The following is a 26,901-nucleotide window of genomic DNA, read 5'->3' as shown; positions in this document are numbered from 1 at the left end:
GAGTCGGATTCGTTAACCATTGTGGCTACGATGGGAACTCCTCATTTTTTCTTTGTTTTTATTTTATTAACAAATTTTTTAAAGTATGCAAACCATTCTCAGTTTACCAGCCATATAAAAAGGCCACTTTGCTGAGTGGCTGTGGTTGTCAACCTGTGCTTTACTACACCTGTTCTTTATTTTTAAAAATATCAACAATGTCCTCATTTCAAGTCATTTATTGTTTCTACCACCACTCATTTTCAGAAAAAAAGTTCATGTGTCAATAAAATATAGAACTGGTAGCAAAAATAGAGGGCAGGGAGATAGATATTTCAAATTAAGGAATAATTGCTATCTCTTATTTTTCCCTAATCTCAGCCATTCACCCTTACAGGAATATATTATGCAAAAGAGATTCATATCTTTATTCCATTTTCCACATATGTGTTTGTTATTCATTTTGCAAAGTGTAGGTGAACTTTCCTTTGAAATGACCTTACCAGCAATAAGATCATTTGATTCAAAACTTATTCATCACTAAGATTTGTTCTCTTAAATCAGGTATAAGCTACTGCTGATAAATAGATACTTTTGACTATTTGCATAAATGTGAAAGAAACAAGTTTTCCATCTTGAATAAGTTTTGTTAGAAGCAATGTCAAAGCCTTGAGAATAATATACTTTATCATTATGTTCAGCTAGTAATGCAGGAGAGTATTACAACTATGAACCTTGGGATGGAATGAAGCGGGTCCAGAGTTCATTGCTTTAAATGCCAGATGTCTCCTAAATATTTTCTTCCCTGTACCTTCATTGTATGTACAAAACTTAAGATTTGAATTATCTTTATGCTCAGATTGAATAAAGAATCTCAACTCCTGGGTTAAAAAATTAACTGATTTTATTTCTTTCAGGTTGCTATCAGGCTACTGTGTTGCTCACCTCCATTTCTAGTGAGTAGCTGACTTCACCAATGATGTCTCAGTTTATACATATAACTCCTACATAGCAAAACTGTCTCACTTTTATTTATATGATACATTCCTCTTTATTTTAAAACAACTTTTGTTTCTGGGGACTTAGAGTACAGTGAATGCGATCTTCTCAATCATTCATGCTCTTCTTTTCAATTTCACTCTGATGCTGGAGTAGAAAGGATGGAGAGGGAAAAACATATTTCTTGAAAAAATTTTCTGTATTGAGGTTGCATGAGATTAGTGTGGAAGGGGACTGGTGCCGACAGACTACATGTTAAAGGATGCAACTCAAAGCTGCCATCCTAGGAATTGGTGATACCTTGAGATAGTCCACCATATATTCTACAGAATGCCTAGTTTGCAGTCTAATAAGTATATTAATGTACCTGCCTTTTTCTCCACGTGCTATAGTCACCTTAGTTTTTATTTCATTTACAAGCCTCAACTCTGAGGTCTGTGGACCCAGGCAGCATCCACCTTACCTACAACATTGGAAAAAGTCTTCCAGGGATCTGTTCATGTCATCTTGATGACTTACTTCTTGTCCTCACCATGACATCCATTTCCAACGTCCTTTCCCTATTGTAAATGCACTGATTCAAGTCTAATAAGCTGTTACATTAGAGAACTGGATGCCAATCTCCCCTTGGATTTTCTTCTCTTAGTTGAAGATTAAGAGAAACACTGAATTATCAAACAATAGAGCATCAAAAATTTTATCCTCATCTACTTCTACGGTAAAGTTTTCCAAAACTTCTGGTATATCTCTTACCTAGTTTCTTGGAGAATATTCCACCAAGAACCAGGAATCTTTGAGGTAGAATCTGGGTATTTATTTATTTATTTATTTAATTTACTTGACCGTGCTTTATCTAGGTTGTAATCTATATTCTGTTCTACATCCTCTCTGTTAGAGAGGATAACAACAGTCAATTATTTTTCTTTTAATTACTTCTTCTCGAGACCATTGCATTAAATCATATCTTCCCACAACTTTTAGTATCTATTACCCTCATATAACACCACAAAATTAACCTTTGGAAAACACAGACCTAATAGTGATATAAAACATATCCACTCACCAAAAAGTCAGGAAAAAATTAAGTGTAGTAGTCTTTATATAGCCTAAACTAACTTTACATCTAAAGCAGCTAGAGAGAGAACAGACAAGACCTAAAGTTAGTAGAAGGAAAGAAATCATAAAGATCAGAGCAGAAATCAATGAAATATAAATGAAAAAAACCATAGAAAAGATCAACGAGACAAAAAGCTGGTTCTTTGAAAAGATCAACAAAATTGATAAACCCTTAGCCAGACTTATCAAGAAAAAAGAGAGAGGACCCAAATCAATAAAATTAGAAGTGAAAAAGGAGAAGTAACAACAGATATCACAGAATACAAAGGATCGTAAGAGACTACTATATGCAAACTATGTGCCAATAAAATGGACGAACTAGAAGAAATGGACAAATTCCTGGAAAAGTACACTCTTCCAAGACTAAAACAAGATGAAATAGAAAAGACAAATAGACCAATCACAAGTACTGAAATTGAAACTGTGATTGAAAACCTTCCAGCAAACAAAAGTCCAGGACCAGATGGCTTCACAGGTGAATTCTATCAAACATTTAGAGAAGAGCTAACACCTATCCTTCTGAAACTATTCCAATATATTGCAGAGGAAGGGACACTCCCAAACTCATTCTATGAAGCCACCTATACCCTGATACCAAAACCAGACAAAGATATCACACACAAAAAAAGAAAACTACGGGCCAATTTCACTGATGAACATAGATGCAAAAATCCTCAGCAAAATACTAGCAAACCACATCCAACAATACATTAAAAGGATTGTACATCATGATCAAGTGGGATTTATCCCAGGGATGCAAGGATTCTTCAATATCCACATATCAATCAGTGTGATACATCACATTAACATATGATCATCTCAACAGATGCAGAAAAAGGCTTTGACAAAATCCAACACCCATTTCTGATAAAAAAACCCTTCAGAAAGAGGGCATGGAGGGAAGGGAACCTACCTCAACATAATAAAGGCCATCTATGACAAACCCACAGCTAACATCATTCTCAATGGTAAAAAGCTGAGATCAGGAGCAACACAAGGATGTCTGCTCTCGCCACTACTGTTCAACAGTTTTGGAAGTCCTAGCCATGGCAATCAGAAAAGTAAAAGAAATAAAAGGAATCCAAATTGGAAAGGAAGAAGTAAAACTATCACTATTTGCAGATGACATGATATTATACCTAGAGAATCCTAAAGACTCTACCAGAAAACTGTTAAAGCTCATCTATGAATTTGGCAAAGTCACAGGATACAAAATTAATACACAGAAATCAATGGCATTTCTATATACTAACAATGGAAGATCAGAAAGAGAAATTAGGAGTTCCCGTTGTGGCACAGTGGTTAGTGAATCCGACTAGGAACCATGAGGTTGCAGGTTCGATCCCTGCCCTTGCTCAGTGGGTTAACAATCTGGCGTTGCCATGAGCTATGGTGTAGGTCGCAGATGTGGCTTGGATCCTGCATTGCTGTGGCTCTGGCATAGGCTGGCAGCTACAGCTCTGACTAGACCCCTAGCCTGGGAAGCTCCATATGCTGCAGGAGCAGCCCAAGAAATGGCAAAAAGACAAAAAAAAAAAAAAAAAAAAAAAAAAGAGAGAGAGAGAGAGAAATTAGAGAAGCAATTTTGTTTACTATCGCATTCAAAAGAATAAAATATCTAGGAGTACAACTACCTAAAGAGACAAAACACCTGTACTCTGAAAACTATAAGACACTGATGAAAGAAATCAAAGATGACACAAATAGATGGAAAGACATACCATGCTCTTGGATTGGAAGAGTCAATATTATCAAAATGACTATACTACCCATGGCAATCTACAGATTCAATGCAATCCCTATCAAATTACCAAGGACATTTTTCACAGAACTTGAACAAAATATTTTAAAGTTTGTTTGGAAGCACAAAAGACCCAGAATAGCCAGAGACATCCTGAGAAAGAAAAATGGAATTGGAGGGATCAGGCTCCCTGACTTCAGACTATACTACAAAGCTACAGTCATCAAAACCATATGGTACTGACACAAAGACAGAAATATAGATCAGTGGAACAGGATAGAAAGCCCAAATTTAAACCCAAGCACCTACAGCTAACTAATCTATGGCAAAGGAAGCAAGGATATACAATGGAGAAAGGACTGCCTATTCTATAAGTGGTGCTGGGAAAACTGGATAGCCGCATGGAAAAGAATGAAATTAGAACACTCCCTAACACCACAAACAAAAATAAACTAAAAATGGACTAAAGACCTAGATATAAGACCAGATACTATAAAACTCTTAGAGTAAAACATAGGCCAAACACTCTCCGACATAAACTTCAGCAACATCTTCTCAGATCCACTTCTTGGAGTAATGACAGTAAAAACAAAAATAAATAACTGGGACCTAATTAAACTTAAAAGTTTCTGCGCAGCAAAGGAAACCGTAAACAACACAAAAAGACAACCCACAGAATGGGAGAAAATCTTTGCAAATGAATCGACTGACAAGGGATTCATCTCCAAAATTTATAAACACCTCCTACCACTCAATACCAAAAAAACAAACAACCCCATCAAAAAATGAGCAGAAGATCTAAACATACAATTCTCCAGAGAAGACATATGGATGGCCAAAAAACACAGTAAAAGTTGTTCAACATCACTCATTATTAGAGGAATGCAAATCAAAACCACTATGAGGTACCACCTTACACCAGCCAGAATGGCCATCATTAAAAAGTCTACAAACAATAAGTGCTGGAGAGGGTGTGGAGAAAAAGGAACCCTAGTACACTGTTGGTGGGATTGTAAATTGGTGCAACCACTGTGGAAAACAGTATGGAGATTCCTCAGAAAACTAAAAATAGAACTACTATTTGATCCAGCAATCCCACTCCTAGGCATCTATCCAGAGAAAACCATGACTTGCAAAGACACATGTACTCCGATGTTCATTGCAACACACTTTTCAATAGCCAAGACATGGAAACAACCTAAATGTCCACTGGATAGAGGAGCAGATCAAGAAGGTGTGTTACATATACACAATGGAATATTACTCAGCCATTAAAAGGAATGAAATATCAGCATTTTTAGCAACATGGATGGACCTGGAAATTATCATGCTAAGTGAAGTCAGTCATACAATGAGACACCAACATCAAATGCTTTCACTGATATGTGGAATCTGAAAAAAGGACACAGTGAACTTCTTTGCAGAACAGATACTGACTCAGACTTTGGGAAAAACTTATGGTTTCCAAATAAACAGTTCAGGGGGTGGGGGGAGGCACTGAGTGTTTGGGATGGAAATGCTGTAAAATTGGGTTGTGATGATCATTGTAAACTATAAATGTGATAAATTCAGTGAGTAAATAAAAAATTTAAAAATAAATAAATAAATAAATAAATAAATAAATAAATAAAATATTATGATAAAGTGGAAGGAATCCTGATTTAGGATTCAAAGGGTAAAACAAAATGAAATAAAACTACTCTGGCTTACAAACCTTGCTGTTTCTGAATTGCAGTTTCCTCATTTGCCAGATAACAAAGATAATCATATCTAATAATATTGGCCTAGTTATTAGGGCCAGGGTGATGGCTTTAAGGGAGAAAACTTTGTCACCCCAGAGTATGTCTCTAGGGCATGACCATTAATTCAGGCTGATTATTTCCAAGGCTCAAAAAACTTAGGAAGAACTTTTGACCTCCCCACAACTGCCCAAAAGATAGGTAAGAGAGCTACCACCATAGATAGCTATAGTTTGAATTAAGTGTGTAGATAGGAAGGAACCTAGCAAATTCTGTTTGTTAAAATTCCTGCGTCCCATTATTTCTGTATAGCACAGCAAACAATATGTTTATCCAATAGTTGATCTTTTTCATCTACCTCTGAACTGCTTTCTTCCTCTTAGACTCATGGTTTAGTCTCAAAGCAAGACCCCAGCCATCTGCTTTTTTGTCTTCAGCGTAAGATGATATTTAAGATGAGGGTTTCAGCCATTTGGGGGAGTCCTTGATTTTCTTGAGTTTTTCCCATGTATAAGTGTTATTAAATTTTTGTTCAATTTTCTCCTGTTAATCTGTCTCATGTCAATTTAATTCTCAGGCCAGCCAGAAGAAACTAGAAAGAAAATTTCTTCCACCCCAACAAGACCAAATGAAATGATGCATTATGCATATGTTGAAGAGATACAATTTTTTGAGCAGGTTAAGGTAGCTGACTTTGAATAATGTATCACAATTGATAAGCAAATATTAGAAATTAAGTCAAATAAATTATTGAGACATTATGGTAGAGTTAAGGACAATTAATAATTCTAGTTAAGAGAACTTCTACACACAATTTATCAAATTCTACTGAACCAAATAATTTTTTTAATGTTTTTGTTATTTTAAGCAATAGATGTGCATAGGATTTGGTGTTCTGACAATTAAGTTGTAACCTCCCTCCTCTAAGAATGGACTGTATGAAATATGTACCAATCAACTATTTCAGAAAGACTGTTATCGATAAGCTGTTTTTAAGGAGCATGTGTATTTTCTCTTTGTCCAGAAAGTGAAATAGGCAGTACTTTGCAGTTGGGGTTGGGCTGAGGGTGATTAATAGGTGGGAACTTTTGAGTGTTGAAGAATGGTTATCAGCCAAACTATAAAGCGGCCTCAGTGTGGAAACAGTACCTATCCTCCAACAGCTTGAGTAGATAAAGGACAAAAGATGGAGGACTTGCCAGGATACTCTATGTGCACAGGCATAGTGGGTGAGAATATGGGTAAGCCACATGCTTAGAATTTTGTCCTTTCTTTACAACTTCTCAGCATAGCGAGATTAGAAAAACAGCCATCTACATTTTGTGGCTCAGTTTCACGATTTGCAAAACTATGATCATCATAGTAATAGATCCAGTTGCATTGGGTTTTTATAAGAATTAAATGGTGAAATATGTGTGTTAAAGTATACTTGCTTATACATATTTTAGTGTTCAAAGTAAATATTTTGAAAATATTGGCAGTCCCTTTGGAGAGAAAATGACATCCCTGCCTCACTGAATTTTGCCATGAACTTGTAGAATCATTTGTTTATGTGAAGATTACACATTCTTGACTTATTAACTCAAAAGTATCCATGTGAATTTCTTTGGCCAATGGCAGGAAAATATATGGGAAAATATTACTTGCATCACTTCTGGATAACAGCAAATAACTAGGATTTGTTTTTTATTGTGTTGTATTTTGTTTTGTTTTCCATTGTCCTCAGTCAAGAGATCAGTTAATTTTAGACAGAGGTTGTTTCATCAATCTGAGTTATGGAGTGAAAACTGAATATAACAGTCACTGCCAACTAGTGATGGGTGTAGGGTGTGAAATTTGGCAACAAAAGACTGGCATTCTTAACTGATTCACAATTTGGTACTTAAAAATGGAGGATGCCATAAAAAAATACCAAAAGACTAAACAGCTGTGACATCAACAGAGAGGAGGTCTGTGAGGAAACCGTTACTGGGTGCAAGAAGTATGGGAAATCTTGTTAGGCAGTAATTAATAATTTAGCAAAACTGCTATCTATAATAACATGGAAAGTGAAGACTATACCAAAAAAACTCATAGCTCTTGACGAGAGACTTAATAATGTGAATAGTATCTGCCTCCAGTAGAAGGATTATACATCTCCACATAATTAACCATTAGCAGTCTTGTGACTTGGTTTTGTGAATGAAATATGGGCAGAAAGTTCCCGTGTCTCTTCTGGGAGAAGCACGAGCATACGACTTTTTTTGCCTGTCTTTTCACTCTTGACAGAAGAATGACACTGCCCCAGACAGAGGCTATCTTGCCATTCTGAACTGAAGTGAAAATGATGAAGAACAGAATTGGAATGGATCCATGATGGACATCCAGTGTGAGTAGGAAAATAAACTTGTCGGTTATAAATTGTTGAAATTTTTAGCTTGAGGATGCATGCATAAAATAAACCTAGCTGTCCTCACTGAAGCAATAAGTGAAAAACTTAAATAGTTCCTGCCTAAGTTTCACATAAGTGTTATTATATAACAATTATTAGCATATGTAGATGAGAATGATGGTGATGATACAAGATGATTCCATGTGTAGGAAAGGAGGATTATGCTAATGCTAAGAGGGGTGAGTCAAACAGTCAATGAGAATGTGAGGCATACATTTTAAGATAATTTGGAAGGAGATAATGCTCTTGTGAGAGTTAAAATAAAAGCTGAGATTTATCGTATTTGAATATAATATAGAGTCCTCGTTGGTAGCACTGGCTCATCTTTAAGTGATGAAAAGTAGATCAAAATTTCAGAGGGAGGGAAGCTGTTGGAGTCGATCCATTTTAATGATTAAAATCTTTGAGGAAATTGGCTCCAAATCTAGTGGTGTGATGGTAAAAGTTAAACAACTGGCTCTGGACTAGGGGTACTGATTTGTTGCATTTGCTAATTTCTGTGGTATAAATACACCCACCATGGCCAATTTCAAGCAAGCAATATGACGTAACTCAACAGGGAGTTGGGGAGAGATGCACAGAATTTGCTCTTATGATCCCATGTGCACTCTGGCTCCAGCACACCTGTCTATGGGCTTCACTGGCAGCTGAGAATTATCTCGAAGGAGCACTCTATAGAGCAAGATCTGACCAATTCTGGAAGAAAAAGCTCCACCTAATACTAACCCTGATCAGCATAGAAAATTTGAAAAAGGAGAGCTCTGGGTAGCATTTCTCTCTACCGAATGCCATCAATACTGCAGCCCTGCAAAACAGATTTTTGATAGAATGAAAGGAAAATACTTAAAATTAAAAAAAAATGAAAAGCAGGGTGAGGGGAGATAAACGAGGATTGTCGTCTGAAAAGAAACCACTCTGATCTCAGTCAAAATAGATTATTTTGACATCAGTCTGCTGTTACCCCTGAAAATATATTTCCCCACAAAATCCTGTCTTTCTAAATTGAGCTGTGAGTTGGTAGTGGGTAGTGCCAGGTGCAAAACAGATGAGGATGTAGCCAGAAGTACCTCTAATGCATTCTGTTATTAGAAGTCTTTGGAAGAGTAATTTGATGGAAGCTTTTCAACTTTTAGGTCACTAGTTTAAATTGAATCTCAGCTGATCATGAGCAAAAGTGTATGCTTGGTGGCCTATGAAAAATGCCTTGATGGTGTCATCCTAGTTCCTTCTAATAGAGACTGCCACTGCAATTGGCACCCTTTCTTTTGCTTCTACCAGAAGCACAAAGGGTGAATAGAAATGTCATTTCAAGTATGTTCTCAGCTTTTGTGCTAGATAAATTTGAGATACGAAAAAGGCCAACTCCTTTTCATCTTTAACTCACAGGTAGAATTATTCTCCTAGAATGTCGTTCCTAGATATGTCTGGATTTACTGAAATGAAATCTGAGCCATCTTAGAAGTAAAATTATATCTTACTCATAGAAAGTTAAATTATACAAAGGCACATTCTTAAGAAATATTTAAAGGTAAAACAGGTAAAATTTCTTGGCCAGGATCTCACAAATTTAAGATTTATTTTTCTTTTCTTCTTGTTTAAATAAATAAATTCCAATCTATGTAAAGAGGGATTTTCATTATAACATAAATGTACTTAATATTTGTTTTTTTATACTTTTATCATTTTCGTAATTTAACTAGATGCTGTCTCCCTCCAAAAGAAGCTGTAGAGGGTTTTTTTTTTCTCATTAAAATATCTCAAATGTCCTTATTACTAATATGTATACTTTTACATAATTTCGTTTCTTGTGTTTTAATAGTAAAACAACAACAAAGGCAAATTATTTCTTAACCTGGAGAAAAGCAACAAAATAAATATCAGGGCAGAGGCAAAGAGAAGTAGCTGATGGCACCAACCAAATTTTTGACCGTCTCAGATAGGTGGGATATAATGGAATGAGCCTTGTTTTGGAAATAATGAGAATTAAATAATAAAAAAAATGTAGGCCTCATTTATTTTCTATGAGGGTCACTCTCCACATCTGGATATTAAGGTGGGTATGTTTCATAATTGCATTCTTTCCAGTGTAAACATTCTATGGAAGCTTCACTTTTATATGATCAGAGTTTAAGTGAGAGGGTATCTATATTTAAATGGGATTTGAATAAGATGTAGCTATGCCTCATGTCACCTTATTGGATGGTAGATCAATTTTCCTAAATCATCACATTAAAATCTCTCCTAACCTTCAAGGCCAGCTTCCTGAATTCTCATGTCAACACTTCCTGCCATTCCCATATAACACCAGGAGAAGATACATTCTCTGTTCTCTGAACATTCATAGGTAAAATAATATGTCATGTTATAGCCCCTACGATTTTTACAGCAAGTGACAGTTATTATCAATGCCACTGTAGCCCAACTTGAGACTGTAGATTCAGTTGAAAATATAGCATTTTCTGGCCAAATGTGTTTTAGTTAGGGATATATAAATAGTGAAAATCAACTTATTGTTCTGCAAGTAATTCATATGCCCATGAATCAGGAGCTGCAAGGGAAATAATCACCTAAACCTACCCTGTTCATCTAAACAAATAAACCAAGGCACAGCAATTATAAGACTTGCCCATGGCCACAGAATGAAGTTGTCTGCCTCAGAATTAGAATGCGTACCATCAGCTGGTGAATCTAAAGTTATTTTCTCTGTACAACACTGCAGCAAAAATAAATCCTGCTAGGGCAAAGGAATCCAAGACAGAAAATCATAGTCAGCTGCAGACTCTTTGGATGCAAAGTGCAAAATATTCAAGTGCATGTTTCCAATCCCTTCATTCTCTCTTGTAATGATTGCAGCTAATCCCTGCCAGCTAGCATGCATTCTTCAGTAGTGGCAATCAATAGAATAGATTAGCTGTGGAAGCTCTCCATCCATATTATCCTGGGCTTCCTTTCCAGATGGAATTTTCATTCATTAGCGTGTAAGCAGACATGTGAGGTTTACGCCCCCCACGCACAGATATAAACCCATTAGCTTCAAGGTTGCTGCTAGAACTTAATACACACATTAAGGAGCATACCTGTAGATTTAATAAAACAGCACCAATCCTCATGGCTTCACTGATTTCAAGGCTATACATCAGCTGTGGGAAGCGAGGCGGGCTTTGATTATTTGGAGGAAGCACTTCAATGTACACAGTGCAGATGGAGTGCCTGCAGAGAAAAAGAAGCAAACAAGATGGGTAAAAATTTACATCACGTTTCATGACAGACTGCATTTGGTATTCTGTTGTTGGGTTTACAGGAGGGGAAATTCTGAATTTTTATATAAAATGATAAAATAATTCAGAATGAAAGGGTGGAAAAATAAAAGCTACTACCAAAAGATAATGTTTTTATGAAGCTATCTTAGTAAAAGAAAAAAAATGCCTCAGGTACCAATTTTTCCTTAGATTAATAATGTGAATTAAAATGGAATAGTTGTACAAATAAAGCTAATAAATTAACTTGTCTTGATTTCTTCCTTTATTTTGTAATGCTTCCCTATTAGTAAAAAATATGTATATATTTTATAATCTGGTAGAGCTGTGTTTGGGGCTCTCTTCCTATTAAACCAGTAGAGGGAGTATTGATTACAATAACACACAAAACAAAATATGGGCTGTGTTTTACTAGTTTAATTGCTGACATCAACGGCTTAATGAAATGCATGTCAAAAGTCAGAGCCATAAAGTAATTATTGGGTAAAATATTTGCAAACAAACCAAACCTGCTTTTAAATCTTTAAAGAGTATAATATGAAAGTTTAGAAATTAGATTTAAGCCTTAGACTGACTTTTTTTTTTTTTTTTGAGGGATAAGAAGGCATTCTATTATCATAAGGACAAAAACATTAGCATGGACATAATCACTTTCTTTTGCAATATTTAAGGTCTGAAATTTCTTTACACAGCAAAAGGTAAAGAAGCAAGTTGTTCAAGGTTTGTACAGAAGAAACATTGGCTAAAATAGGTTAATGATACCTGGGAATTTACAAAGTTAGCCTTCTGTCTTGAACAACATACTGTTGCTGCCCGAGTTGTATATTTTAAATGTATTTTAATAAAACCATGCCTTTTTATTCAAAACACAATTTCTACTTGGCGGTTTGAGTTTTCTTAAAGAAGGCCAAAGCTCTTTGTATAAATTGCTTCACCTAAAAGACATGATCACCAGAAATATTTTTCTGAGATTATTATACTATAATACTGTATTTTAAAACTTTTAAGAGGAATATAGATCATAGGCACTGAAAATGTCATTTTAGTTTGTCACGCTATAATATACCTAAGTCCAACTAGTTTCTGAACATATTCTCAGTAGACCTGTAAAGTATTAAGCACCTCTAAAAAGCTGCAGTGACTTAAAAAAGTCATACTTAAATTTAACGCAATGTTTTCCAAAGTAATCTCATTTTAAGTGAAAATCTCTTAGACTTCATAATCAGCTAAAATATTTACCTTCATTCTTTCTCTGATTTTATCTCATGATTAAAATTTGCCAATAATCAAATTATAATGGCTTTTCTTTTCAAAATATTTATTTTTACAACTTGGGTTTTAAGGGTAAGATGTTTCAAGTAGGTTAAAATGGATGAACAAATGTTCCTTCTAAACTTAGAGATATTAAGCTTAACATATAGGTATTATAATGGCTAGATGCAAAAAGAAAAAGAAAAAGAAAAACACAGTGAAAAGTAAAATATCAGGAAGTGACAAATCAAGTGTGAAGGGTCCCAATTCTCCCATTGCGGGAACAGAGTAATTGTCAATATGAGGAGGGCCTATTACCCTCCCAGGTGGAGAGCTGATTCCACCAGCAGTCCCTAGATATGTACTACTGCAGACATTACCCTTCATAAGCCAGGGTTGTTCTAGTATCTGCTGTCTATCAAGTTTTTTAAACATTTTAAAAAACCTCTTCCTTTTTGCTGCCAGAACATTCTCTATGCACAATAACTTCTACACCATTTACCCTATACGGTATTGGTTATAACCCCAGCTGACTGATGTTGAGCACAGGGCTTGTAACCATACACTCCGGTGTTAGAATTTTGATGCTACCACATGTGATCTTGGGCATGTCACTTCTCTCAGTTTCACTGTTTTCATCTGATAAGTAAGAGTAATAATAATGTCTAAGATTAGCATAAGGATTAAGTAAGATTTTATATACATGTATGTGTATGCACATGTGTATGGATGTGTGTGTGTGTCTGTGTATATATATATGTATATATATACATATATATATAGAAAAGCATGTTATGTATCAGTTATTATTGATAACTGTTCAAAATAAGGCTTCTCATTCTATTCTATGGAATGGAATAAATAAGCTCATATTTATCATACTCACTTTACCTTATTCACATTCTTTAAAATGTTTTAGACATTTTAATTGCATCTTTTCATCTTCTAGGCTAAAACCTACAGGCACAGTGGTAGCACATCTTCCCTTTCCAGAGTAGAGTGTTTTAGTGTTATGGTTCTGACACACTGGGTTAGAATCTTTTGGTGTGACAGAAAATCTACATTTTCCATGGATACACTACACTTCCATGGATCCTTCTACACTTGATTTAGAAGACCTCTCCCAGAAGTTCATGGGAAGTATGACATGTAGACTCATCTGCTAAAGTTAGAAGCCCAGGGTATTCCTCTACAGACTGACCTAAAACGCTCCTTAATAACCCTGGAGGCCAGAGAGTCCCTCACGGATTACCTTTTTTTAACCTAGAACACACCTGTACCCCAAATTCAAAGTTTCCTTTCTAAAAGCTAGGCCTTGCCTGCTTTTGAATATTCTTTAGAGCTTCAGCTTACTGGTATGGAACACATAAAAGTCTTTACCAGAATGAGTCTGTCTGTTCTTGAAAGTATATATACTAAACTTATTATACTTTGTGTATTTCTTTATATCTTCCCCCTTTGACTATTTTCCCATTTTAGAGGGCTAAACTGTTTACAACCACAACACTACAATAAGGACCTCTAACTCAGATGAAGCTTGTGTATTTGTCAAAAAGTAAAATGCAAAGCAAAAAGGACTCTCTTCCCCAAAGCAGAAGAGAGCAAACAAATGACCATATCCTTCCTCTGCCCTTATGCCTTTGTTTCCTTTGCTTCTTTCTGGGGTAAGTCAAATGGTAGCATTGCTAATCATATCTCCTTTCCCTTTGACTTGCATCTTAGAGCTGTTCGAGGAAGATTATATTCCAAGATCTTGCATTTTTCATCTTTAACATCCTGGCACTTCCCTACAATGTGTTTAAGTACCAACCTTCTTCAGGATTACTGCCTTTTAAAATGCCATTGCCTTTTTATCCCTGATGTCAGCATAGTGTCAGAGTTAGCTTTCCTAAAACTGAATACCAATAGCATTACCAATAAAATGATGTCATTAATGCTGTAATAAATAGCAGTAATTCAACAGCATCAGTTATGCACATAATAAAAACAGGATACTCATAAGATAAATAATAACATTCCATGTGAACATTTTGTATTTACATTTTATAGCTAGTCTTAAATGCATAAAACTGTGAATCTGCATAATACAAATTTTATTTCTGTAATATATCCAGTATGATGTAGATAAATCTCTATTTCTAAACATAATAATCATATTTTTTTTTATTTCTCCTTTGGTGATGAGGTCAAAGTAGAACAAGAGAGGTGATGTAATTTCTCGGATATCTCATGATTTTAAAAGACTTAGAAACCATCTAGTTTAACTCTCATTTTGCAAAAGAAGATTAGAAAATCAGAAAAATTAAGTGACAGAATCAAGGTTATAAAGTTAATTACCAATGTCAGATAAACTAAAAGGCAAGACTTTTGATTTCAAAATCTGCCTGCCCTTTCACCCCACATCCTACACATTTGGGAAGTAAAGGGAGATTTTTTTAGTTATCTGTTTTTATGTGTTTCTGTGTGTGAGTATAAAACAACTGTGATTTGCAATTAAGAATGTTATCTTACAGGAAATCAGACATTTCAAAACTTGGGCTCAGGTTATAATACCATGATTAATTTTAATTATTTGTATCATGAATGAAATTTAATCCATAGTACTTTGTTTTTAATAGCAAAATAAAGAATAAAGAATAGGTTGTAAAGATAGACCTAAGAAGTTTTAACTTTTGCAACGGTATAAATTTTAACAATTTAAAAAGTCAAGTTTTTGGGCTATGACAATAGTATCCAATAGTATTTGAGAAGATGTTTTTGACATTTAGAGGATTGTGCAATCTGTATAGTAATTTTTTTTGAAATGTGTCCACATATGCTATAAGGTGTCTATTTTCTACTTCATTTCTAAGATTAAGGTTCTAGGCATTTGTATTGCTTTCACTAGTAGACTTGAAACAAAGACATTATCTTTCTCCTTTGTCTCCCAACACTGTGCTAGAAAAACTATTTACAGTCAGTGTTCACAGCTTCTATTTTACTATTTAGAAGTGCATATAGGAATCCACAGAAGCAAAAATTTCACATTTGAAACTAACATAAAACATCAGAGAAACTTCTCAGGGGAGTTACAGGGACAAAATGTACTTAGGTGTAAAAACCACAGGGCATTACAGACAGGGAAAAATACATGTGCAAATTCAGAGAGCAATATACAAGAAAACTATACCTTTTGTACAACTCAGGAGAAGGGTATAAATAGGGCAATGGTAGGAGTTGAGACCAGAGAAATGAGCAAGGGTTAGATCATTTGGGGAATTTTGTGCTATACTTACTGATTTAAACTTCATCTTGACAATGGGAATAGGTTGATAGATTTTAAGCATTTCTTACAACACACAATTCTTTGCCACGTCTCTGTGTCTTTGCTTTTATTGTTCCTTCTGCTAGGATATCTCACTATGTTTCCTGTCCATGTTCACCTGCCCTTGTAATTATCTACTGCTCTAGGTCCAGATTTACCTGTGCCTCTACATAATGCTATGACGGCAAAGATTTCATTTTGTGTGATATACCCAGTGCCTCCCAGAAGGACAGAAATTGTGGAAACTCAACATTTTTGTTAAAATGAATACTTCCATCATTTTTTTATTACTGTCAAATGTATCATGTGAAGTAATTTTTAAAATATGTATTCACGATGGAAAAATAATTTTGAGAATGGGTGATTTAATCTTGTGTTGGTTAGATATAGCCTTCAGTTCCAAGAAAAGAAATTGACAATCAAAAAAAGATGCCATGATATGCATCAACTGTTTTATCATAATTTTTCTTATATTTGGGAGTAGGGACTGTATTTTATTCTCTACATTTTCATAAATATTTAGCAGTACTTTTTATTCATGTTAAGATTAAATATTTACTTAAATATTTCAATTAAGTAAAAGGAGAACTACAGACACCAAGTGAATCCTATCTCAAAATATCATAATATTGTTTAGTCTTTTGGTTTTTATCTGTTCTCTTACGCTTATCAAAGACTAAAGAAAAATACTCAAACAAAACCACTACAGACTCTGGTTCCTCTTACTCTCTGAATCTTTAGCTAGTTTACTCAGAATAACACTTACATAAACAGTTAATTCATGTTATCTTCATTTTGAGAGTAAATGTTATGGAAATTTACAAATTGAAGTGAATGATTTGAAAAGAACAAGACAGAAAACTGCCATTGCTTTTAGTGTTATTATTTCATTAGGCTTACATGTCGCTGTTGCTGGCTGGGTCAATTCATAAAATACATCACAATCTATAGTCTTATGTTCAAAATTCTCCAACAGTATCTTCCTTTCAAAGGAAATACTGAAAGCAAAGCCTCACAACTCTTCAGTTCATTCATCAACTCAATTTGAAAGATTAATATTCCTCCAGAAAATAGCAAATGTCATTTTCCTACAGGGAACAGGACATTATCTCAGCACGTAAGATGGAGGAATATGGATTTTATTCTCTGCAGGTCCCACTTGATGTTTGACCAAACATTATAAGGTGGTCTTTTAGTGCCCAAACCACTGTCTATAAAGAAAACAGTGAGGCTAGGTCAACTAAATGCCTAGTATCACTGAAATGACATGGAGATTCAAATTCTGAAAATGGCACTTTGTTTCCAGGAATGGAATACAATTTTACTCAAGTAAAAAATCTAAGTACAAATTACTGTAGGCAAAAGCTTATCTAGGCAAATTAATGATATGACTTGCAAATAGGAACTAAGAAGTGGATTTAAAATCTCATTCATTGAAAGTCAAAGTGGTTTAAAACACATATCAAACCACAGTATGGAAGCATGTACAGATTAAACGTGATCTATTTAGCACAACACTCTCTTCAGTGAAAAATAAATAAATGAATAACTTTATAGGACCTTAAGAAAAGTTTAAATGATAAAAATAAAAGATAGTGGAGTTTCTGTTGTAGCTCAGTGGTAATGAACCCAGCTGCTTTCCATGAGGATGCAGGTTTGATACCTGGCCTTGCTCAGTGGGTTAAGGATCTGGCATCGCTATGAGCTTCGGTGTAGGTCACAGACTCGGCTTGGATCCTGCTTTGCTGTGGCTGTGGCATAGGCCTGCAGCTAGCTCTGATTTGACCTCTAGTCTGGAAACTTCCATATGCCAGGGGTGCAGCCCTAAAAAGCAAAAAATAAAATAAAAGTCACCATTACTCTTATAATTAGCATTGATAATCTTATTATTAAGCAATTTTAGTATTCTTTTTCACCAGAGTAATAACTATTAAATGCTATGGATATGGAGCAAAGTGGAGGAGAATATTTTAGAATCCAAGTGTTTTGAGTTCAAGTTACGGTTTTACCACTTGTTTATGAAAGTGAGCAAGGGGGCACTTAGCCAAGTATTTTATTTTCTTTCAGGCTCATATTTTTGGTCTGTAAATGTAAATTCAGTCATGCAAGAGTCACGATGTTGTTATTAAGTTTACAAATTATGTGTGACAACAGCTTGTACAATGTCTAACCCTATCACATTCTAATTAAATAGTATCAGTCATCTTCCACTTCCCTTCAGAAAAATCCAGCATGAATAATGCTATGGTTTAAAATTCATACAAAATTCGATTCTTATTTCAGGTTCTATACCTATTCACTGTATAAAAGTATTCCATGTATTTCTTCACAAGAAGCAGTCCTTGCCCATTTTCTCACATTCAGGCAAGTATATCTATTTGATTTTTGAATATATGAACTATGGCCAAGTATAACTAAATGCATCCAAAATTAAACTCTTCCCTTACACTCAAATATGTGTACTGGAGTTCCTGTCATGGCACAGTGGTTAACAAATCTGACTAGGAACCATGAGGTTGAAGGTTTGATCCCTGGTCTCGCTAAGTTGGTTAAGGATCTGGCGTTGCTGTGAACTGTGGTGTAGGTCGCAGATGCAGCTCGGATCCTGCGTTGCTGTGGCTGTGGTGTAGGCTGGCAGCTACAGCTCTGATTAGACCCCTAGCCTGGGAACCTCCATATGCCGTGGGAGCGGCCCTAGAAAAGGCAAAAAGACCAAAAATAAATAAATAAATAAATAAATAATAAATAAATGTGTGTATCATATTGATATTGCTACCACTCTGTAATCTTAGACAAAAACCTGGGAGGTTTTTTTTTTTTATTTTTTGGAAATTCCTTCCCTTTATCTGCCCTAAATAATGGCCCAAGTCAAGCCATCAGCAACAACATTCTAGTGGCAGTATTCTACCTCATTTCTCTGCACTATAGGCTTGTCCCTCTTAATCTGTCTTCTGTAAGGACACCAGAGTGATTTTTATGGAAACTAAAATCATCTTGCATGACTTTCTATTTTAAAGCCCTTCCAAGAATTCCTTCTATTAACTGGATAAGACTAAGCTTCTTAAGAAAACAAATTAAATTTTCTATGATATGGCCCTTAACTTTCTTATCCTTTGTAGAATCTTAGTTTATACACTTGTAATATTGACTGACTTGTAATCATCAAAAACACCAAGCTATTACAGATCTCTTAGACAATGATGGAAACAACGTGGCATACTTTTTTTTTTTTTTGGCCTGGTCAACCACTATTTGTTCTTCTAAACTCACGTTAGGCCTTCTAAATACGCCTTTTTTTGGCCAGTGCCCTAATTAATGTCTTAGAAAGCTGAGAATTTACCATTGTAAGTTGAATTTAATTATTTATATTTCTACTTTATACACTTTAATATAATCTTTCTTTTGGCCTGCAAATGCCATTACTGTATTTATCTCTGTATTCCCAGAATATAGTTAAAAAAAAAAAGGCAGTTATGTGATAAATGGTTTGTTGGACAGAATATAAAATCTTACTATCAGACAACAATTTTTTTTTAACTTTCAGAGACAAAGTTAGATAGAATTGGTGTATATTATGAAGGAAAGCATAGCAATTTCAAATCTGTCTCCTTGTTTCAGGAACTTTAAGTATTTTGACTTTTGCATTATGCAGTCTCTTATTCTATTTTATTTATTTAAAAACCAAAAAATGACATTTAAAGCTCAGGAAAACAAATAAAAAGGATGCTTTGGAGTTCCTTTATGGCTTAGCAGGTTAAGGAACTGGCACTGTAACTTGCTGTGGCCAGGATTCAATCCCTGACCCAGGAACTTCTGCATGCTGCAGGTGCAGGCAAAAAAAAAAAAAAAAAATTCTTGTTTAGAACCTAGGGCACTCAGGAATTGTTCTGGCTTCTGGGGAAATGAGACAATCAAAACACAATGATTATTGTCCTTGTGAACTAACACTCTAATAAGGAAGAAGCAGGCAGACAGAAAACTTGCTACTCTAAATTAAAATATATATAGCATATCCCATGGTGCTATGTTCAGTGCATTAAATAATGCCAGGAAAGAGATATAAGAATATTGAGAGGCTGATGTAATTGTAAATAGGTTGTTAGAAAGGGCTTCACAAAGTGATGACTGGGTAAAGATCTGAAGGAAATTAGGCCACATAGGAATCTGAGAGAGGAACCAATGCATGCTGAAAGAAGATAAAAGTCAAGTTTCAAGCCTCAGGGACAGAAAGGACACTGTGATAACTGGGTGGACTAAGAGGGGTAGAACATGGCAGAAGACCAGGTAAGTGTAAAGAGATGACAGGAGAGAGTGTCACTTGGCTGGTGGCAGTTGAAAAACCATGCTAGGCCTCATTGACCTTTTTAATGATGCTGCCTTTTACTCAGAGTGAGATGTGAAAGGACTTGAAATCTTGAGCAAAGGAAAGAGGTTTTTCTATGTTACCAGGATCACTCGGGCTACAGCATTGAGATGAGACTGAAGGGGGTAGAAGCCAACGTGTAATGATACCTCTAAGCAGAAGGGGTTTTCAGCACTCCAGACTAGAGAGAACAGTGACTTGGACTTGGATGTTCATAGGGTTTCTGAATATGTTTTTAGGGCAGAGCTTAAAATTATTGCTCAAAACTGTATTTGGAGACTATATGTGAAAGGAAAATAAGCATTAAGGATGGCTTCAGGGATCTTTGGTCAGAGCAACTGCAAGTTTGGAGATGCTTCATACCACATATTGGATATTGAAGTTATTATAGGCTTCAAGTTCCCCTCAAGGAGATTAAACCTCAAAGCCTCTGGCCATGTCTTATTGTAATGCCCCTTGCCCTATCTTGAGCAGCCTGGGCTGCTCACTCTCTACTAGGGAAGGAATATAGCCTATTCCTCACCCCACCTCTTTATAACCTGTTCCCCATGCAAATAAGTTATCCTGCCCAAGACCAATTGGAGGATTAAATACGCCCCATACAGAGATCAAACAACACTCTGACCTTACACATGGTGTAGGGGGCTTGCGCAGGAGAAACTGGGTCTCCACTCAGGTCTGCAGCAAGGGGATATAAAAACAACTGTAAAATGAGGAGGGCTATCTTTTTCACTCTTACGGGCGCACATGCATGCGCTCTCCCTCCTGCTCTCACCCTCACTGAAAATGTACTTTAGCTTTAATAAATTTGTAAAATGCCTACTGTTTCAATGTTTTGTTATAGCAGGGCAGAGACTGAGGAAACTGCAATTTTTTTATTCCGGAACATACTCAAATCAAAGTCACCAAGAATTTTGACAAAATACTATTGTAGTGAATGTCAAGGAAACAAGAACTAAACTCTTTCAGAGTGACCTTCAGGTCTGTAGATGACAGTGGGAGACAAAGTTAGAGAGAAGAGGAGACAATGGGGTGGAGACATGCCATGTGAAGATGATAGCTGCAGGGGAGAGAACTGGATAGAACACTTTTTTTTTTTTTTCATTTTACTGCCAGACCTGCGGCATATGGAAGTTCACGGGCTAGAGGTCAAATCAGAGCCGCAGCTGCCAGCCTACGCCACAGCCGCAGCCACATATTGGATTCAAGCCACATCTGCAACCCATGTTACAGCTTTTGGCAATGCCAGACCCTTTACCCACTGAGCAAGGCCAGGGATCAAACCCACATCCTTATGGACATTATGTCGATTTCTTAACCTGCTAAGCCACAATGGGAACTCCTGGATAGTACATTTTGTTTGTTTGTTTGTCTGTCTTTTCAGGGCTGCACCCGTGGCACATGGAAGTTCCCAGCGTAGGGGTCTAATTGGAGCTACAGCTTCCTGCCTATGCCAGAGCCAAAACAACACCAGATCCGAGCTGCATCTGCGACCTATACCACAGCTCACAGAAGCACCAGATCCTTAACTCCCTGAGTGAGGCCAGGGATCAAACCCGCAACCTCATGGTTCCTACTTGGATTTGTTTCCACTGAGCCATGATGGGAACTCCAGTACATTCTTAAGTAATGAGACTGAAAGAAAAATATTAAGAAAAAAGAAAGACTAGTTGAGAAATACCCATGAGAAACTACGGGGTCCCACCAAGTGTCCATGATTGATAATAAGGGGGCTGTGGAGAGAAAAATCTCTCATTTAGGTGTGCTACAAGGGGAACAATGTCCTTTTCTCTGCTCTCAAAGTGGTTTTAATAGTTAATGGTTTTGTTACAGTTCTCTGTAACCTGGCCCTGCTATAGTTTGGGGTAGTATTTTCCTCCATTGAATTGGTCTCTTAAGAATTCTTAATCTGGGAGGTCAATTTTGGTAAATTATATCTTCTTGAAAAAGTATACAGTTCATTCATACTTTCAAGCTTTTGCATCTATTAAAGCAAAATGGTCTCTTAATAAGTCTTTTTTTATTTATAAAGTATCATAATGACTATATAAAACCTTCATAAAACTTTCTCAAAAAGAAAAGCACAGGCTAATTTCACTAAACAAAATACCCAAAAACATAATTTAGACATTTATTTCAAGATTAAAACATTAAGGTCTAGTGAATTTTAAATCAAGAATGAAAAATAGATTTATTTTAGGAACTATATTAAGATCAACCATCCTTGCATTACCTCAAGATCATCATTGTCTTTATAGATGATGGATATTTATTTGACTTGAATAAATGATCATTCTTATTTTTAAAAAGTTAATAAAATAAGAATAGACGAAAGCTTTCTTAAAATAATAATTTTTTTAACCAAAAATAAATATACTAGGGAAACATGGGAGGCACTCCCACTCAATTCAAAAAGAAGGCAAGCGTTTTTACTGGAAGTTCTAGCAAATGAAATTAAAGAGAAAGAAAAAATAGAAAGAAGGATATATAATTATCACTACTTATAAATATATACTCTTAGCCAATATATTAAAATCAACTGGAAACCTTTAAAAACATAAGAGAATTAAATTAGAAAATGGGTTAAAACCAAATAGATTAATAGCTTATACATATATATAATATGTAGTATATATGTGTGTCAACCAATTAGAAGAATGAGATAGAAGGAGTCTATTTATAATAAAAACAAAATATATAAAAATCCTAGCCAAAAATGTATAGGAGATATATAAAGAAAATATTTTAGAAATAAAACCTACTAAATGACACAAAAGAAAACTCAGTAAAAACAAAAAGTTCCTGGGAAGAAAGATTCAACATCAAAAATATATAATTTAACCCTAACTAATTAACTTATAAATTTAAAGTGTTGTTAATAAAAATATAATTTTTAAAAAAACACACTGAAATAGCTTATAAAAGTCAAAAAAAAAAAAGAAAAAATTAGCAGAAAGTGTGGCTGAGATATTTTTAAAGGAAAAATAGCATTGAGGTAAGTTAACACCACCATGCTATAAAGCATAGTTTAAAATCTTAAAAATTAAAATTGTGTGATAATAGCTCATGAAGAATTGTGTGAACTAATGGAACAGAAGAGGAAGTCTAGAATTCAAATTCAAATACACGAGAAAATGAATGATATAAGAAATATAATATCTCTAATGGGAAAAAAAGATGATCTATCTAATACATATTTTGTGAAAGACAACATAGTTGCAAAAAAAAAAATGCTGTTGGATCAATACTTCCTATTGCAACAAAGATTTAAACATACAGTAGGAATCCACAAAATCACTAGTAGAAAACAGAATAATCTGGGTTTAAGAAATCAATAGAAAAATGGGCTTAGAGTATCAACACAAAATTCACATGAAAAGTAATATAAGTGGTTCTTAAACATAAAAAAAATATACTAAACTCACTTATAAGTAAGTGGATAAAAAAAAATGTTATGTTTTACTTACAAGCTGGCAAAAATTCAGAAGTTTGATATGACACACATTTAGGGAGACAGTTTGAATTAGCCATCCTCAGACCTGGGAGTTAGAATTGAAAATTGTTGCAAGCCCCATAGAAAACAATTTGGCAGCTCTAAAATTTACAATCACATATGCCCTCTGGTGTAACTTCTGGGAATTTAACCTATTGATATACTCTCACATGTTTGAGATGGTACGTGTTCAATGTTACTTCCTTCTTTCTTTTTTTTTTTGTATTTTCTAGGGCTGCACCCACGGCATATGGAGGTTCCCAGGCTGGGGTCTAATTGGAGCTGTAGCCTACACCACAGCCACAGCAACGCTGGATCCGAGCCACGTCTGCGACCTACACCAAAGCTCACACCAACACCAGATCCTTAACCCACTGAACGAGGCCAGGGATCAAACCAACCTCATGGTTCCTAGTTGGATTCATTAACCAATGAGCCATGATGGGAATTCCCAATGTTACTTATTTCTTTACTGTCAGTTAAAGCAAGACTGAAAATTAAAAGTCCACCGATAGTGGGTTTCTTAAACAATATTACATATTTATGAAGGAATATTATGTAGCTGTGATAAAACAAAAAAGTTTTAAAGGAATTACCCAGTATGTATATTAAAATAATCCTAAAACATATTGTGAGGGTGAAAAAAAGCCAGGAAGGTCCAGCAATGTATTGTTCATTCACATTTTCTTAGAATATATGCTGAAAATCTGGAAAGAAACCCATAATCAACAAAAGGAATATTTCAGGTGGGAGACCAGATAGATGCAGTTAGTTCTTTTACTTTTTTTCTCTCTTGATGTTTCTCATATATGAGATTATATTACATATAGGTATATAATATGTAGGCAGATCTTCTAGATAAATTATATACACCTAATTTTTAAATAATTATCCAGACAGTGAGAGAGGGCTTAAAAACCTGAGGTATCACGTAAACTCTATCAGCAACCTTGCTTTTCACTAATAAATTGGACACATGCCTTTGATATTTCTCAGTTCCCACCCCCCCGCCCCCAACAGAGACATGCATCCTTCACAACTGCGAAAATCACAGTTAATTATTTTGTGGTTTAATCTTATTTTATTGTACTTTCCCCACAGTTTGACCAAAGAAGAATATGCAGCTCCTGAGAATCTGGTCTCTCTGATTTTCTGATTTAATTTAGATGTTTATAGGATAAAAGAATGCTTGCTGTGCTTCTTAAATTTAATTATGGGGTTAAACTGGAGGGATGAAAAGACTGCATTGGTTCTGATATAAATTACCTTCTCTCTGCTGGAGGAGCATTATCCGCTGCTTGGACGGTGAGCGCATATGTCCGCCCAACTATCAATTCCACCCCTGGAGCGATGGTGATAAGCCCTGTTGTTTTATTGATGATGAAGTCTCCCTGAGCCCCAACCAGGATTTCATATGTGATCTCCCCGTTTGACCCTTCGTCTGCGTCGACTGCAGTGAGCTGGAATTGAAAATCACAACATAAATCCTCTCTGGACTCAACTTTTCTCCATTGTGTCATTTTTTCCCCAAACAAAAGAAGCTTGCTTTCAAAAACAAAACAAAACAAAAGTAAAGAAAGTACTTTTGGCATATACACTCCTGTTTTCTTGAATTGAGGCTACTGTGTTCTGTTTTGATAGTGAAGCCATCACAGCAGGAAAAGCTATTTTTCCTTTTCTTGTGAGAGTGATAAAAGTTTTGGATCTTAAAGACTATTTTAATTTATTAAAGGAAAAAAAGAGGAAAGCCCTAACAGCATATCTAACATTTCTATAAGAACTTTTTTTCTCTATCTTCTGACTTGTTTGCAACAAATACATACACCTGCAAAATATGAAATAAGTAAAGGTTGCCTATATTACTTCCATCTTTTCCTTTTGCTCTATTTTTTTTCTCTTGTCCTGAAATTCCTTTTTTTTTCTTTCCTCTTTAGGGCTGCACCTGCAGCATATGGAAGTTCCCAGGCTAGGGGTTGAATTGGAGCTATAGCTGCTGGCCTATACCACAGCCACAGCAACTCCAGATCCCTAACCCACTGAGCAGGTTCAGGGATCGAACCTGCATCCTCATGGATACTAGTCAGGTTCCTTACCGCTGAGCCACAACAGGAAATCCAATGGGATTCTTTTTATTTATACATGGCTTTCAGAAAGATTCTTATAATCTTGTTCACACTGACTTTAAAGGACTTATAAAGCTTAAAGTATTACCTTCTCAAAAGCAAACAAATACATCTCCAGTTGTAGAATATCTAATTAGAAAATTAAAATATCAAGCCCAGGCATTGTTTTTCTTGAGAAAAAGGATTCAACTCAGAGTCTCTGAAATAATACCACATAAGCATCTGTAAGGTAATTTGCACATATTCATAATAATTTTGGAGCAAATGGTATCCAACAGTCTAGACTATTTTGGGTCATTATATATGAGAAGAGGAATTACCATTATTACCTTCATAAACCAAAATTAAGGCAATTATGATTCAATATGTTAAATAAGGCTCCTTGACTTCCTGATAAATATAATTAATAGGAGGGAAAAAATGATTCTACTGGAAAATGTTATAATATGCATTGTACGAAGAGTCACAGAATTTCTGTTTTCATCCTTTGACAGATGAAGAAAAGAAAGCTGGCCTCAGTTTACACATAGGAGGAAAACACACAGGATTGCAATAAATAAAGTTGTAGAAAAAAGTCTTATTCACTGACATATACTTGTACTATTTCTAATTCATAAGTTTCACCTCTATAAAGTAGTTGTTCATCATCTGCTGACCCTGTTGGGTAGCTACTGGACATTTTAGTGCACTTTCTTAGATATAATGTGAGTGTACACATTTACCTTGAAACTTGAATTAAATTTCAGGAATGCTGTGTTAATTAATGACCCATTCAAAGGATCACGTTAGCTATCCTAATGCAAGTAAACAAAGTACTTTACACATTCCATCATGCTTAAGAGGATATAATGTGTATATTCTATTTCTATTTTTGTTATCCACTGCACTTGGAATAATAATGATCATAGAAGTAGAAGCAAAATAATTGAGAGGAAAAAAGGAAATTTGAGAGGGAAGCATAAATTCAGCTAAGTCTGAGATTGGGTATTTGGGGGTGGACAGATGTGGTTGCCAGAAGGAAAAGCATTTCATGAAATGATTCTGGGACTTGTGTGAGAATGACAGACACAGGGCCTAAAGGCAAAGGAAAAGGAAACAATTTGCA

At 35.3% G+C, this 26,901-nt stretch overlaps 1 protein-coding gene across 1 annotated transcript in view; it reads right to left on the bottom strand.

The window, feature by feature from the left end:
- Nucleotides 1-26,901, bottom strand: part of PCDH15 (protocadherin related 15) — an 857,865-nt gene that overhangs the window by 250,700 nt on the left and 580,264 nt on the right. The window contains 2 exon segments of the mRNA XM_021073535.1: nucleotides 11,083-11,215; nucleotides 24,940-25,133. Coding sequence (XP_020929194.1) covers nucleotides 11,083-11,215; nucleotides 24,940-25,133 — 327 coding nt within the window.

Source organism: Sus scrofa, chromosome 14 (assembly GCF_000003025.6).
Source record: "Sus scrofa isolate TJ Tabasco breed Duroc chromosome 14, Sscrofa11.1, whole genome shotgun sequence".
NCBI lineage: Eukaryota > Metazoa > Chordata > Mammalia > Artiodactyla > Suidae > Sus > Sus scrofa.
This window is presented reverse-complemented; position numbering and strand designations above follow the sequence as displayed.